We start from the raw sequence: 16,623 nt of genomic DNA, 5'->3' as shown, positions 1-16,623 counted from the left end.
AACTGCTGTTTGAAGGTCAAAAGTCAACTGTTTAGCTGCAACATTTAGACTATTGTTAACTTTCCTGATTACTTGCAAAATAATCTAATTGTATCGACTAAATAATTGACAGATGAATTGATAATTGTTATGAGTGAAATATGTTTTATGTGGAGAATTGTTCTCTTTTACGCCCACAGTCTGGTGTTACATTTGGAAGGAAATTAAATCGCTTTTTTTTTTTTTTTTTTTTACATTGAGCTGCAAGGTAATTATAGTTATTTAAACAGAGGGTTTCAGAAGTGGCTAAACAAACTACACTTTTTTTTTAATGTAAGCAAATATTCCTTATAAACCATCATTTCCCTTTTCAAACAATTACAAAAATAATTTTAGTAATTCAAATGAGCCAACACTTCACAGAAAGTATTCTGTACGCTCCTTTGGTGTATTTGAAGATGAATCATACTCTGTTACAGCACACTGATAATGTTGCAAAGTAATTTGGCTGCATTTACTCTTGTCTTTACAATTCAAACTGAAGAGAACCGAGACATTCAGTAAGAGTTTAGAGCATTCAATTTGTGCAGAAACCATTTCTAAACCTTACCCACTATCACAAGCTACTATGCACAAGTTAATCAAAATGAGTGTAATACAGTAAACCAGTATGGCTGATATGTTCTGGAGATACTGTAGGTTACAGTATGCATTTAGACTCTTCAGGGTCACATGACTTGGTCAAATAATGGCAAAACTGTTTGTCAAATTTGTACTGAATTTTTATTTTTCACCGTAACCATTTGACAACTTCCAATAAATCCAACAGCACTGGTCTGAATTAGCAAACATGTATACTGGATTATAAACTGTCAGCAAAGATCACACAAAATGAAATGTACCTTTTTAAGTGATTGCTATCCAGTGTTTAGTGGAACTTGAACACATCACGGAACCAAACTTGTCACCCTCTATAACATAATACTTCTCCTTCAGGGTTATAAAAATAGTTCAATAGAATACCTGCCTACTTGTGCTAAGAGATGACTTCTCCATCATACCGCTTTCTTTACTGCCGTTCAGCACATGGGAATGAGAGGGCTGTTTAAAACCGGTGTCATTGCAACATATTGTAGCCTCGTCAAGTACCACAAAAAAAGAAAGAAGATTTCTACAAAGTGCAACACATACAGAGGGCGGTCATCCATTTCAGACCACGGAAAAAGGCGCAAATGTGTTGGATTCATATCAGTTTGGGAAGGAGGACATACATGGCACATTTCACGTAAGTTTGAATGAAGACCAATAGTAGAAGAGTCATTTTGAAAACAAAGGAAATGTCTTATGTTTCTTAATTTAATTTCACTAACTTTAACTCCATCACAATTAGCAAGCAGAAAAGAATAATCAAAATGTAGTTAAATTAAATTTGCTAAAAGAATCACTTGGGGGAAAAATACTTGAACTGAAGCTACGTTCAGGTCGTATCATTTAATAAAAAGGGGCGTGTCGCCGGTTCTCAGTTTCTGTGACATTCTGTGAATACGAGATGATAACCTAATACAGCACTGCCATAACATCTATCTTTATGAAACTTTTTAAAGTTCAAGGTTTTGGTGACATTGTTGGAAATGTGTACATTCAAATATGTTTTTAATCACTGTTATTGTTATATTCTTATATAAAAGGTTAATTTGTTGGACAGAATATAATTAACAGCCATGAATATAATGCACCCTATTTCAATGCCACCAGTAACTATGAGTTCAATGCTTAAACATAATTACATTTACACTCCTATGAGCTTAAATTAAAAAATCAATCATAAAATTAAACTTTATGGCAGGGTTGTTGTATTGGATGCATTAGAATGTACAGGTATATCTAATAAAGCGATCTTTGATTGGTATTAATCTTGAAAGTGAATACATATATTTCCCAAAATGTCAAACTGCTCCTTCCACTTGCCCCTGTGCCATGTATTGCCATGTGGCAAAAAAATAATAAATGATCTGACCCCACACGATTTGTCTTTTAAATAAAATGAGTCAGTTTGTTCATGCACACGTTATATTCTGGGAAGGAATGAAAGAAATAGTTTTGATCTTTTCCTCACAAGTATTGCTGCATATGTATTTCAATGCCAGAGGGGGGGGAAGAAGAAATGGTAACAAAAACATTTGATCTAACAATTTTAAAGCTGATACTATTGATTCCATTCATCACAAATACTCTAAGGCTGCTTCGACTCTGTTCAGGAATCAACATCACTCCAGTGCTGTAGAGATATGCTACAACGCATACTGCTCCGGCCAATCAACAGGCTTTCTACAGTTCATACCATCATGCACATTAGTTTTAAACTAGAAGTAGTAGCAGTGCCGCTGGTCTCTGAAAACCTCCTGGCTTTATGTTAATATGTACAACTGAGAGCAGTGTCATTCACTGTGTGAGAAGTCCATGTCTATATATGAATTTACTGTACAACTGAAAAACTTCTCACAAGTCCAAATGGAAACATACAGCCAGGCAAATCTTATACTGCATGACCAACTCCAGAGTCTGAGACTTCAGGTGGACTTTTCGTCCCAGTTCGTATGGTGCATACCTGCAAAATACCACAGGTCTCGTGCTACTGTTTTATGGCTACTCTTTTTTTTTATAGTAAAAGGCATTTATACTTGAAGTGCAATCAAAGATGTAGGTACGCTGAGGAGATGGTACCACTGCAGCTCCTAGGAAGACTAACAGAGACTGCTGATTTATGCGTAGTAAAATAGATGATGGCATCGCCCGCTAATGGAATGAATGGACGAAACCTCAGTTTATCTGATCAATCAAACGCGCACAGCAAAAAAAAAAAAAGAAAAAAAAAAGGGAATGAGGCCAAAATGTCCAAAACACCAACACAACTCAAGGCCTTGAGGAATCATGACTGCAAACAGAGCGTCCAGTGTTTACAACTGGAATGGCCTTGCATGGTCCAGCCACTTGGTTTTACATTCTCCAAAATTATTACAGCCATAGTAGCATCGAGTGTGAAACCAAAAAGTTAAAGAGAATTAAGAAATATATAATACATCTATAGTAAAACATGATAGAGGGCAGCCATTTTCATTCACTGGATGAATACTTGGAAATCAAAGACTGATACACAAAAGAACAAGTACAAAGGCAAGGCAATCTCATTTATGGCCATTTTAGTCTCTCAAAATATTTACCTCACAACCATTATCTACAGTTTGCATTTGGCCATTTGTACACAGTGGTTCCATTACAAACGCTCTATTATTTTTTCATGAATCTGTAGAAATTTGCTTATTTACAAGTTTGTACAACCACCCTATAGAGCTCTTTCCGTCTCCCAGAGGACCCAATCCACTTAAAGCAGGATACCTGAGTTTTCAATAGAATGCTTCAACCCACTCGTCACTCCTCACTGCAGGTTTCACAGGATATCTCGCACAGCCACGCACACATGCACACAATTAATTAAGCATGGAAACTTTCGCAGAAAAAGGATGCTGAATGTAAACCTTTGTGAAAAAGGCCACAAACTCACCTATACCCCCAAACCCAAAGAGTCCTTGCAGAAAAGATAGTTATCACCACCCCTTAAAATAAAGCCATTGTGAAGGAGGTATTGAGAAGGGACATCTTACAGCAGTTGGCAGTCATGGTGGCAGCCGACTGGCTGTCAAACGACTGTCCTGAATAGGACCCTCCGGTGGAGTGCTAGCCTAAAAACAGACATACAAGATAAGTTGGGCCAGGTTTCGCTTCAAGCAAATGAGTGATGGAGACCTTCCTGGGAGACTTCATCCTGGCTGTGGAGGTCAGAGGAAAAGATCTGACTGCTGCCACCAGGGTGGAAACTTAAGAGCAGAGTTGAATGTAGCTCGTCTCACTGAGCGGCAGCTGCCTGTGGCACAGAAAACCTGGCAAAAAGAAAAAAGAGTGGTGAATATTTACCTACTGAACAGGCCACAGGTTAAAACAAGACTAAACATCTATGGCCACACCAGTGACTGTAACACATACACTCATGGAGGGATGAGGACTGTTAGCCTTGTCACTGTTCCTACATCGCTGCTATTACTTCGGAAAAACATGAAGCTTGTCATGAGGGTTGCAACAATCTGAACAGAGCCCAGTAGAGAACTTCTAGTTTGTCAGGCTCAGCTCTACTTGGCAGGACCCAACTAAACTTTTATCAATCAAAGCCATACTTGGCTAGGCATCAAAATTCGCATGCTAGCATACTTACGGTTGACATTCTAATATTTAACATTTTAAGTTTACTGTCATTACTGAAAATGTGCGGAGCAACATCTATGTATCACATACAGCCCCTCTGAGTTTTTGTTAAAGTCATGGAATCAACAAAGTTATTAAAGTCGATCCTCTAAGGGCCATTAAGTTATGTAATTTTTTTGTCACACTTGTGACATGGCTCTAGGGTTGATGTCGGCTGGTCAGCCTGTCGATCCGCCACTCGTATCCACTCTGAAGTATCTCAAAACCATGGCTATTAACATTTTTCCAGACATTCATGGGACCCAGACAAACGCCACTGACTTTTCTACCAGCACCACCATCAAGTTTACATCTGTGGTTGTGAAGAAAAATGTCTCAATGGCTGCCGGATGAATTGCCATGACATCTGTTTCAGACAGCACTGTAATGACTTTGGTGATCCATCGCTACATGTTGCGCTGTAATCAGGTCAAACTTTTAATTTGACATTCCCATCGGCCTCTGCTGTACTTTGTGTTCAGGGCTAATTAGTAAAGGCTGCACAAAGACTGTGAGATGGACAGTGAAATTCCTCGATGCCCTAAAAGATCACATTACATGGGGACTTGAGCGTTCTACAAAACACGTACATCTTGAGTAATGACCTCATGCAGCAGCAGTGTGCATGACTACCTCCTCTCTCGCTATAACTGAAAGTCAATTATTTCACACTTAAACTTGACCCTTCTTTGTCTCACCTGAACAAACTGTTTCAACTGGAAACACTTTTGGAAAAAATAATAATGTTCTATGGGACTTCTCCATGAAAAACAAAAACAAACAGTATAGTGGGATGTTTCAATGTGAACTTCAATCACCTCTGAAGTCTCTGCACTAGTTCAGCCACCAGGGAGTCACAGATGCCAGGGTGTGTTTCTTCTGCCAGGAAAATGGCCGTCCGTAGCTCCTCTGCAACCTCTGGCTTGCCATTACTTGTCTCACTCTTTTCTTTCAGCTGTGACATGAGTTTTTAGATAACAATTGTAACGTTAATATCTACCCAAATAATATATCTGTAAAGTATTATCTGACAAAGACAACAGAGATTAAATTCTGGCTGACCAGCAAAGTACTTATTTACATTTAATATAATAGTTTGGTTTTAAAGTATCGGAAACTTAGTAATGCCATTACCTCAGAAAACAATGGAGAAAATATTGATGACAAGCTTTGTGACAAAGGCCTCTTTGGATTCTCCTGCACCTAAAAAAAACCAAAGAGGATTTTACGATGGAAATTTAAATCTGAGAGAGCTCTGTGACACAGAAACACTTGGCCTTGCCAACGACAGATGCAGATGATCAACATCTTCCCTCTTCTACGGTGGAGGGTCTCACCTCTGTTCTTTCGAGCTCAGCGGGCTGCGCTGCCCCATTCAGAACCTTTTTCAGGTCCTTCTCCCTGATGGTGTTGAAAATCCAGTCGTCATTGCTGGCGTCATTGCCTCCAGATGCTTGGTCATCTGTCTCCCTATATTGACATAGGATTTCAGGAATGTCATAAATGCAAGCACACAGCTGCAAGACTTTCCCTCGGAGTGTCAACTTGCTGTGTCTTGAATGTGCAGACAACTTACTCATCAGATTCACCGGAGCTGGATTCGTCTCGAGACTGCTCCGACTTCCACCTCTTGTATCTGTCGATCAGCTCTGCCAGATAGGAAGTCTTTTTGGCGTGCCTTACAATGTACTTGTGCTTCAACAGCTCTTTGGCAGTTGGCCTCTGAGGAAACATGACAGTGAATATAAAAATCATAGTTTTCTTTATGTATAGTGCACTTTTTTACTTACAGATATGTGCAAGGGTCCTTTAAACTTACAAAACTAGGCTCCTTATTTAAACAGGCTTCAATAAATTCTTTCAGTGGTTTACTGTAGTTTCCTTCCAGTGTTGGGGGGTTGTTCTTCGGGATGAGGAATAAAACCTTCATGGGGTGAAGCTCAGAGTGAGGTGGCTCTCCTTTAGCCAGCTCTATTGCCGTTATCCCTAATGACCAGATGTCGGCCTACAAAACCAGGAACAAAAGAGATGCTTTTTATCAGAGAAACAGAATCTTACATTCTTCTTCAGATATACATACTGACATGATACCGTGTGAAATGACATTTAAACGGGCTGACTTAAGCTGCATGGGCGAGTTTCAGGAAGCTCAATCTGAAGACGGTGACACGGTGATTGTGTTGACACGCCACACTGACTCATTTTGTGGTCATTTCAAAAATACGTACACAGACGTTTCAGATCTAGAAAACCTGTCTCATGACAAAAACAATCATGTAACAGAAGCACTGAGAAGAAAGACAAATAGGTGCAGATCACTTAGAGGCAATCTCACACAAAACGTCTTGCTTTGGTAAATGTTCTGCACAGCACATTATATTTGTCACCTGGGTGTTTTCTAATGACACTGAGTCAACAATATCTCTATCATACAAGTATAACATGAGACTACTGATGCATGTTAAACCTGCGCTGAACCGTTTCATATGAAGCAGCTCTTGCACCATTTACCTCACTCATTCTTTTTTTTTAAAGCAAGATTTCAGTTAAATTGTGTATAAGATTGTATTGTTATCATTAGATTTTTCTTCCCATTTTCCTATTGTGTAAATGAAGGAATAACTGTGGAAGGACATGTGTTGCTATTATGATTGTCATTATAAGAAGCAGCCTGATGGTGCTTATATACAAAAGTATTCAGAACTGTTCCTGGTCTCTTTCTCCTCTCTCTATTCCCTCTTTCTTCTCTGTACACCTCTTTTCTGCACTCTCCCCCTTTTCTCGGCTTTCAACCCAGCCTTCCACTTTAAGTCTGGTTCTGTTGGAAGTTTCTTCCTTTTAAATCAGTGTTTTTTTTCTTCTTCTCTTCACTGTCACCAAATGCTTGCTCATCTATGAAAACTGTTGGGTTTCTCTCTATAATGTTGCCAGTTATCGACCACAATCAGTAAAGTGCCTTGAATAAATGTATGCTGTGATTTTGCGCTAAACAAATTAAATTAAATCAGATTGAATAAACACACTCTTACTCTCCACATGTGCACACTTGTCTGTATGACAATTTTATACATCGGCAACTTTCAATTTCCATCTCTAGTAGAGACACTAGGACATCAGAAACCATTTGATAGACCCCACGATGTTGGTCTAAATAGGGCCCAACACATGTTGCTAACATAACACGATGCTGGAGCCACGCTGGCCCACAGGGCAACCTTCCCCCATTTCCACTATGTTGTGGTAAATGGACAGTAAGCTTTTAAAACCAAGCTGACCACAAAGTAACTCAGCTGTCAGCTTCAGACACTTCACAGCTGTTTCAAGTATTAACGTTTACTAAATTTACTGACAGATGACATCATACATGCATACATTGAAAAGAGATGCCTTTCTCACAAACCACATCAATGGCAAATCCTTTTTCTAGCACCAAACTTAACTGTTACAAGGGCACCTTGGCTAAATCCTGACCTTTGAGTCGTAGGCAGATTGCTTTATAACTTCAGGCGCCATCCAAAATGGTGTTCCAACAAATGTGTTCCTCTTTATCTGCGTGTCTGTCAACTGTCCGGCCACTCCGAAGTCTGCCAGCTTCACCTCGCCTTGTTCTGACAGCAAGACGTTGGCAGCTAAAAGCAAGAGAGACCAAAATGTGAGCTGCATCATTCAGTGCTTACATGAACATTCAGAACTTTAAAAAGATACTGACAATGCCATTGTCTCAACCACCTTGATGACTTAATTGTCCCCTGAATGTGGCAGTAACCTTGTTTCTACAATTGATCACTGTTGGAAAAGGATTTTTATCAGGTCATGTAAACCCTAAAGCTTTTTTAAAGTGTTTTCATTTGCATCTCAAAGAAGACAAGAAGAAAATAGACTTGGATGCATAAGGCCCTGTTCAAACCTGACATTAACATGTGTCTTGGATAATCCAATCAAAAGGGGACAGCTCCAAATAAGTCAGTTCACACCTCCAACTAGAAACAAGATTTTAATGATTTGAAATTGAATATATATATATATATATATATATATATATATATATATATATATATTTTGTGTTAATTATGAAACTGCAGCAGGCCAGAGGACATCCGCTGAGTAGGCGGTCCATTAATGTGGCCCAGGAGGCATTTGTGCTCACACTGTTAAAAAAAATGTGGCCATATATGTATCTTCGGTGCATTCACACCTATACTTAGAGCTGTCGAACTCTGATGACATCACCAGAGTCATGTTAGAGTCTGAACAGGGCCTATGAATCTTTGCAGAAATAAATAGCTGTATAGAGCTCCTGCCTACACTGCTTCAGTCCTCTAATACTATAAAAAGAGACATCAATGACAGTCCGCAGCATTATCATTTTTTCACAAAAGAAAAAAACTGATTCCACTGTACAAAACGATGTACATGTTTGTGGTTAAAACAAGGTTACCCTTGATATCTCTGTGGATTTTCTTCTCAGAGTGCAAATACTCAAGTCCCTTGAGGATCTCTCTCAGAATTGTGGCAATCTGGGTTTCATCCAGAGAACCTGGTTCCAACTAGGAGAACAAAACAATTCAGAGGAAAACAGGCGAGTTTAGACTTACATTTAAAAGATAGCACAGATTCTACACATTTTCATATTATAAAACAGTGACCATTGTCAAAAAATGAAAAGAAAAAAAAACATCTTTGAGATGTTTGATATGGACTTACCAAATCCAGGGCTGATCCTCCACCCAAATATTCCATAATAATCCATAATTTTGTCCCCTGAAAAGTAAATCAGATACTCAGTCTAGATTGTGTTCACGGTTTCAGTAGTTACTACAACAGATTAATAGATCAAATTCACTTTGTCCACTTTTAAAAAATATGTCAGAATAACTTGTCCCATTTTTCGCAACTTTGAAGAGTGACTGATTGTCATAGTGTCAGCAGTTTTGTAGAGGGCTACATTTTGCACTAGTTACTTTACCATGTGCACTGTGGACATACAAACCATAAAACAATTATACATTTAAAAAAAAAAATGGGTTTATCCATTTTCAATAAATGCTATATGTTGGTCCTGGAAAAATGTCTTTATGTAAATATGTTGGCAACTACATATAATGGCAATGCATCATATGTCATGTTGTGTATGCAGTTACACAGCAGAGCTCTTGATCTGCACAAGGCTGAGATTGCACTGATCAGTCCAGTGGTCAGGCTGATAGAGAAACAGACACCAGTTACATAATAGGAAAGCTAGATTACAACTGATCTGTGATTATTAACAGACTTAATTATCGGTTTATCAACACACATTCCCAATATTAATAATTAAATATCCAGTTCATTGCATTTATTGTTATAAATGGCTGATGTATGCTTTTTTTCCAGGAGGGTCAACTATTCATTACTCAGACATGTGCATTTACATTTTACAATCAGCGCAGGTTGGAAACTATCACAGCCTGTAACTAAGTTTCAAAAGGAAACCAGAGGTATAAACAATATTACATATTCAGAAAATTTACTATCCAGATAAATTTGTCAATTCTTAAAAGGCAGTGTACTGAGGTAAAATGCTGAGAATATATGATCATAATTTTCCATACTTTATGATTAGAGTAAGAGCTCATCCTCTCTTCTATAGATGAATCATGTACTTGTTGGACACACCAGATACATTCTCAGCTGTCCGGTACAGTTGTGCTCAGAAGCCTCGGCTAACTCCTGTTTCCTGCAAAGGTCGCAGCACGACTCCAGATCTGTGGATGTGTCATCTGAGCTTGTGTGCAGCAATTTTCCAGATGCATAGAGTCTACTTAAGATGTCAAACTCACTCAGACTGTCACTGCTGCTGCTGCCCACATGGCAGCGGTGGTTTATTTATGCCTCCCTTACCAGGGGATGTAAGTAAGTTCTCCTCACTTCCTGATGGCAGTGTCTGTTTTTGGCTTCATTTAAAACCTGCATTGCAACGTGAAACATTTTAATATCAATGCATTTTGTCTTGCATCTATTTGGGGATAATTAATGCTCTACATTTGGAAAAGACATTTCCCATATTGCTTTGGGGATGTAAAGAAAGAGAAAGTATTTAAAGTCTCTATGCATTCAGCAAGGTATGCTGTGGGCTACAATGTTGTGCCCTCATTTTTAGCCTACAATTGAAAAATTACAGCACATTTTGATCAATAATAGTAAACCAGACCAGCTGTTGACTTTTTGCCAAGTACCCATGGATGTACAGACAACTATCACTGGATTACTTAAATACATAGATTTTCTGGCATGTTATGCAGTTATAAATATAAGTTTTAATTCTGATTTCCAAGCAGATTCACAAATGTTTGTGTCTAGTAGCCAGCGATCATAACAACCTTGGGAAGTCTCACTGAATCTTAAGATGTGTGTGTATTGTGTGTGTATTTTATGTGTGTGTGTGTGTATGTGTGTTGACATTTGGCTTACTCAGAGGAGTAGAACATTTGACACAAGTTATGGAAATCAGGCAACAATAGTTTTAAACAACCATGATCTGTGTGATACAATTACAGCTGCTGCTCAAACTGCTTTGTATGTTGGCAAGCAGAAAAAGAAAATCAGCAGGACAAACTAAAATAACTAACATCTCATTATTTTTACAAGACCAACATGCACCTGTTTTATATGCTGTACACTGTCCTAACTGGTAGAAACCCCCTGGCACTCACTTGTTGATGCATTTTTCAGCAGGAGCAGCAGTTTGTTCGGAATAAATGAAACATCCTCTACATAATCTATAGTCGCAAGCACTTCTGGACAGACAAGAAAAATCTTGACTAAATCAACACAAAATCTATTTAAAAAACAATCCTCCTATGGACCTTACGACTACCAATATGTATCTAAGTTTTTAATACAAAAAACACAAAGACCATGCATATATACTAGACACAAATAAGCCTTAATTCTCTCCTTCAGCCAGCGGCATTATTGAGGTAATAGACCACTGCTTCTCCTTACTGCTGCTAAGTACCACAGTAAATGCTGTGAGGGGCTTTCAAAGCACCATCACATGTGAGGTGAAAATTTACAGTTGTTAGCAAATGTGTTTTGCAACTGAGTAATGCTGTCAATACAGCTCTCATGTCAATACAGCTCTCATAGACGACCAAAACACCTGTCCTCCGCTGCCATGGGTTGTATACAGACAGAGCAGGATGTAAGGATATTTAAAGGGAGTTTACATTCACAGCAAATTAACATTACCGTTTGTACCCTCATGCTGCACTTTTCTTTGCATAAAAAGGGCTGGAATTCATAGTGTTCAACCCACATGCATTTGAGCACCCTGATATTAAAGCAGAAAGTCCGCAGATGGACCTCGTAGTCACTGATTTCCAAAACGAACAAAACATATGTCAATCTCCAAATGTTCACAACCCAAGAGGTATACATGAATCCAATCTTAGTCCATTTCCGGTTGTTCTACCATTGTTCTATTATACAGGCAATACTTGATCCATTGCCCACATTTATTATTTATTGACCTACATTGCAAGCTAGTGACAATAGCATTATCCCAGACAGGAACTATTCACAAGTTCACAACATTATGTTCCTCTGAAGGTTAAAGCTTACCTTGAGATAGGATCCAAAATACTTGGTGATAAACGGGCTGTCACACTGGCTGAGAACTGTGATTTCCTGTTGAATGTCCTCTATTTCATCCTCTGCTTCCTCCAGATCGATATTTTTTATAGCCACAACTTTCTGAGTCCGATTGTCGATGCCTTTGAAAACTTCACCAAAAGAGCCCTTTCCTATCCTCTCCAGCTTGGTGAACAGCTCCTCCGGGTCAGCTTTGAAATTCTGTGAGAGAGAGAGAGAAAGCGAGAATGGAGTGAATTTCAAATAACACGGAACATATGAACATATTCCGTTTGCTTGATTTGTCCAACCAACAGTCTAAAACATACAGTATTCAATAACATGGAAAAGCATACATGATATCCTCACTTTTGAGAGGCTGGACCCAAATAATGTTTTGCAATTTTGCACAACAGGCGATGTGTTGCAAAACACCAACAGCACTGAGATTCTCCCGACATCAGGGATAATGCTATACTTCATAGTGGATTTAAATTTTGCATGCATATTTGCATTCATTTCCTGGAGACTTAGCCTAGTCTTTATTCAGAAATTTGAGTCTGTAAAAGTATGTGTTCTAATTGAGGTGTGACAAGCTATTCTGTCTATTTAGAAAAATGTCTCTGATGTCCCAGATTTCCACCAGCACTCAAATGCAGCATGTATTTGTGGATCTGTGTGGAGGTGGAGACTGTGAAGAGTCTCAGAACTCCACACGTATATGTAACAGGATCCTCACACATCAGGTGATCTGTGCACACACATTTAATAATCTGTAGACAAATACAAATATATTATATTTCTAGACATTTGTATACACAGCTTTTTGAAATTTAATTTAAAATCTATTCATAAAATATTACTTTTTATTGTGATGTATTAATTTGTATATAATTGTTTGATCTGTTCAAATAGCTTTATATTTGTGTGGATTGGAACATGCATGTGCGAGTAACCAAAATTACCCACATTTCTACGTTTTCATCTGTAGATCATGTATTAAGACATTTTTAAAATTCCTCTCCATATCAAAAGGGTCCTCCCCTGATTTAGTATTGTACTCCCCCAGAGACACAGAACACTTCAGACTGTTTTCAAGGGCTGAATAGTATGAACCATAACTAATAAACTGATCTCCATGTGAAAATAGTTCAGTGGTTTGTACTCTGGATTAGAGGGTCTGTTTGAACAGAGTTGAGACACTGTCTTTATTCCAGCATGAACACAATGCAACTGTTACTGTGGATATTACGATCAAAACTGCAACTTTGGGCTGATACATGTGTATGAGCCACTTACTGCTTCACTCTCTCACAATATAGTATGTTTACTAGTGACACACTGTAAAATGAACAATTATTGGGTTGAGTAAAACCAGTAGTGATCAATTGCAATATGCCTTGATTGGCTGTGATAATGGTCTTGAAGATCATCTTGGGACATCTCTACTTCATACAGACCCGCTGCTAAGGCTAGAAGTTACATGTCCTCTGCTGTTTCTCTCCAAAACCAGGGAGTGGAATACTAAGAAAAAAATGACATTCCCAAAACTTAATTTGACCAATTTCTGATTGACAAAACTCAGACAATGTGTGGAATTCAAAACATTAACTACAGCAAAAGTCCACATACAATAGCTCAGAACTTCATCTTTTCCCTTTCAGCCATATTTTGTGGGTTTGAGTAACACTCAAATCATTAGAAAGCATAGCATAGACATAAGTAAGGCTTTATGACCTCTCTCATAAAGGCTCAACAGAAACTGAAGGACTACACCCTGGCTTATTGACTGGGCTAAATGGCTTATTTCCCCACGGAGCATCAGGGAGGGAGTAATGGTCTTCTAGTTGGCTAGTTCAATTTCCTTCCAACATGGCAAGCATTAGCCTAAATTGCCTGAGTACCGTTTGCCATGCCATCACTTCCACAATAAAGGTTGTACAAAAAGGCCATATCAAAAATGCTTTTTTTTATTAAAGCACGTTCATTTCTAAATTAATGTTTAAAAAAAATTGAAATTGCAATAGATTGGATTTTTGCCGTAGCTTTAATAAGAAATAACTGGAGCAATTAAGCTTGATAATGCTTAATTTACCAGGTTACCCTGCCCTAAGAGAATGATCTGTTGGCTCATGCTGCACATTGCTTTAGAGCCCCCCAGAGAATAGTTTCCCATAAAAGAGCTAATGCATGGTGGTCAAGCCTATATGGAAGGTGAGATGAGCAGCTGCACTTTGAAAAACTTGCAAAGAGGGGGCTGCTAAATCTGACAGCAAAAGGAATTTACATCAAAGACAAAGAGGCAGAGCGGTGCAGAATAAAGCAGAGTAGAAACAACCCAACAGAATTACTATCATAACACTGGTCAGTCATCCAGGTGAAAATTATTATGTTGAGGCTGACCCCTGTAAAAACAATGGGAAAAACAACAAGGGCACTGTGACCACAGACTACACAAGATGGGAATGTACTTGTCATAGCCACAGTCAGCAGGTTTGGTGCAACAACTAAAGCTGCCTGAACCTCGCTCCAAAAGCATGTGTTTGATCCTCTGCCATCTGCACCACAAAACTGTGTAGTCTAGTGTCAACCACGGACCACAACCATGAAAATTGGAGGCTCACTGCCAGTTCTCCAACTGCAAACACGCCTCTGCATGGTACCCTGTGTGCTCAGATCTGTAGATCTGTCAACACTATGGCTGCAATCACTCATTAAAGTGTTGATAGAACAATGTATGTACTGACAGTGCTGACACAAGTAGTCAATTAAAAGATTAGCGGATTGGTTAATTTATCACAACCATGTCAACATGAATTAATCACATGACTCATTTATTAATCAAAATTTTCAAACATGCTGTGGTCCCAGTTTTTGTTTTTTAATCTATAAAATGAACAGATCAGAAAATTCTGATTAGGATTTTCTGACATTTTATAGAACTCTAATATTGCCAAATGAATCAGTAAAATTACCCCCAATGTAGTTCATCCGCAGATAATGAATTTAAATATAATCCATGGTTGCAACTTTAACTAACATCATATCTATGTATGTCCTTTTTCAAGCCAAACTGACAAATGTGTGATGTTTCAAACTTCTCACATGTAAAAATATGTTGCTGCTTCGTTTTTTTTTACATTGCAATACACTCAACATATTCAAGTCTTTGCAGGACAGAAAGTTGATGGGCATAATTAGTCCACATTAGTCTACTAGGAGTAGGCTTAATATATATATATATAGATTTGACAGCCCATCAGTCATTCAGTTTGCCAAACAAGATGACGGCCTTACCCATTGACAACTCAAATCACATACTGTCATTATGGACTTTGGCAAATACGTGTATTTATCACCGGGACGCAAAGGTTGACACAGATGCAGTGTCCCTGTAACGTTACAGAAAGTTAACAGGCAGACACGTCAAAAGTTCCAAGGCACGGGCGAGAGGAGACACAAAGCACAAATGAACGTGCCTCTGAAAGTTAAGCTTTGAAAGTGATGATATAACGTATTCACCTGAATCCCCGGCAGTCCACTCTGAATAGGAGAGTGAGCCATGGCGTCAGATCGGCAACGATGACGCCTCTCCTCGTCTTTTCTGCTCGTCTTATCGGCGGTCAAACGTTAATTTCCCCGGAGACCCGTCGGTTCGGACGACCCGGCGCGCTGCTTAATCTATCAAACGAAAATGTCGCTCGGTTTTTAAGGAGATTAGCTTGACTTGTCAGCTTGTACTTCGAGCTGCCTGCTCTCTCCTCCGTCGCCTTCCGCAGTTAGCCAGCGTTAGCTATGCTAGCTACTTTAGCAGCTAGTTAGCAAACAGTTAGCTGTGTAATTATATGTCCCGACGCCGTCTCTCGGCATGTGGTGGACAGTGTCCCCGTTGGTGAGCAAGAGGTCTGGTCTGAACGAGCTGCGCGGGTCAAATAGATTCACACTGTTGTGTAGTTGTGTCGCTTGTTGTTCTATTCTCCTGTTACTTTTCTGTCTCGCCCGGCGCCATCTTGGTTAATGTTATTTTCATTTTTCCGTAGGGCCAATCAAAGGACGCCGTGCACATGTCGTCATTCGTAAACCAGCTCACGTCACAGGAAGGAGGACACTCACACAGGTGCCAGACACGTGTGGTCTGATTACCGGGTTACTACTGCAAGTTACTAGTCGAGAGTAACTAAGTACATCTAGCTAGTCAAGTAATGTACTTAAGTATGCTGTTCACTACAATACTTGATATTTAACTTTTTATACGAATAAATCATAAATACAATGTTAATTTTCATATTGCTGCTTCAGTTTCAAGGTCCTATATTGTGCTTGCGGGTTCACTGTCACAGCTGAGACAGCAAGCGCAAATAATCCAAAAATTAATAAATAATTCCACAGCATTATTACGGTCTTGCACAAATAACTTTTTCTATTAATTAATAAGGACAAAAAATATTTTGTGACCATCATTTATTTGATCATCAAGCCTTACATGATATGGCTCTTATACTGTGTCTCACAATCAACTGTGTTGTTGAGACAGACTGAGCATACAAAAGAGTTCTCACACACACACACACACACACACATTGTGGGCTACTGATTATTGTTTTATTATTAATGTTATTATTAATATATGTGCTTCTCCTGTTTCTTGACATGTTAAAAGTCTACAGTGCTTTTATTGCTTATTGAAATACTGAACAGAAGGTTGTTGCTAAGTATTATCTGATGCATTACAGAGAC

General features: G+C 38.8%; 1 protein-coding gene across 1 annotated transcript; it reads right to left on the bottom strand.

The window, feature by feature from the left end:
* Nucleotides 1–743: 743 nt before the first annotated feature.
* Nucleotides 744–15,933, bottom strand: stk24a (serine/threonine kinase 24a (STE20 homolog, yeast)). The gene is made up of 11 exons (XM_035604256.2): nt 15,409–15,933; nt 11,878–12,108; nt 8,980–9,036; nt 8,714–8,822; nt 7,747–7,904; nt 6,095–6,280; nt 5,852–5,997; nt 5,613–5,745; nt 5,410–5,478; nt 5,094–5,230; nt 744–3,917 (listed from the first exon to the last, which is right to left on the bottom strand). Exons 1-11 carry the CDS (start codon nt 15,448–15,450, stop codon nt 3,884–3,886), a joined length of 1,302 nt encoding a protein of 433 aa, XP_035460149.1. The 5' UTR covers nt 15,451–15,933; the 3' UTR covers nt 744–3,883.
* Between the last annotated feature and the right edge of the window lie 690 nt (nt 15,934–16,623).

This window comes from Scophthalmus maximus, chromosome 14 (genome assembly GCF_022379125.1).
Source record: "Scophthalmus maximus strain ysfricsl-2021 chromosome 14, ASM2237912v1, whole genome shotgun sequence".
In the NCBI taxonomy this organism is placed as follows: Eukaryota; Metazoa; Chordata; class Actinopteri; order Pleuronectiformes; family Scophthalmidae; genus Scophthalmus; species Scophthalmus maximus.
Note: the sequence above shows the minus strand (reverse complement) of the source record. Positions and strands in the feature narration are given on the sequence as shown.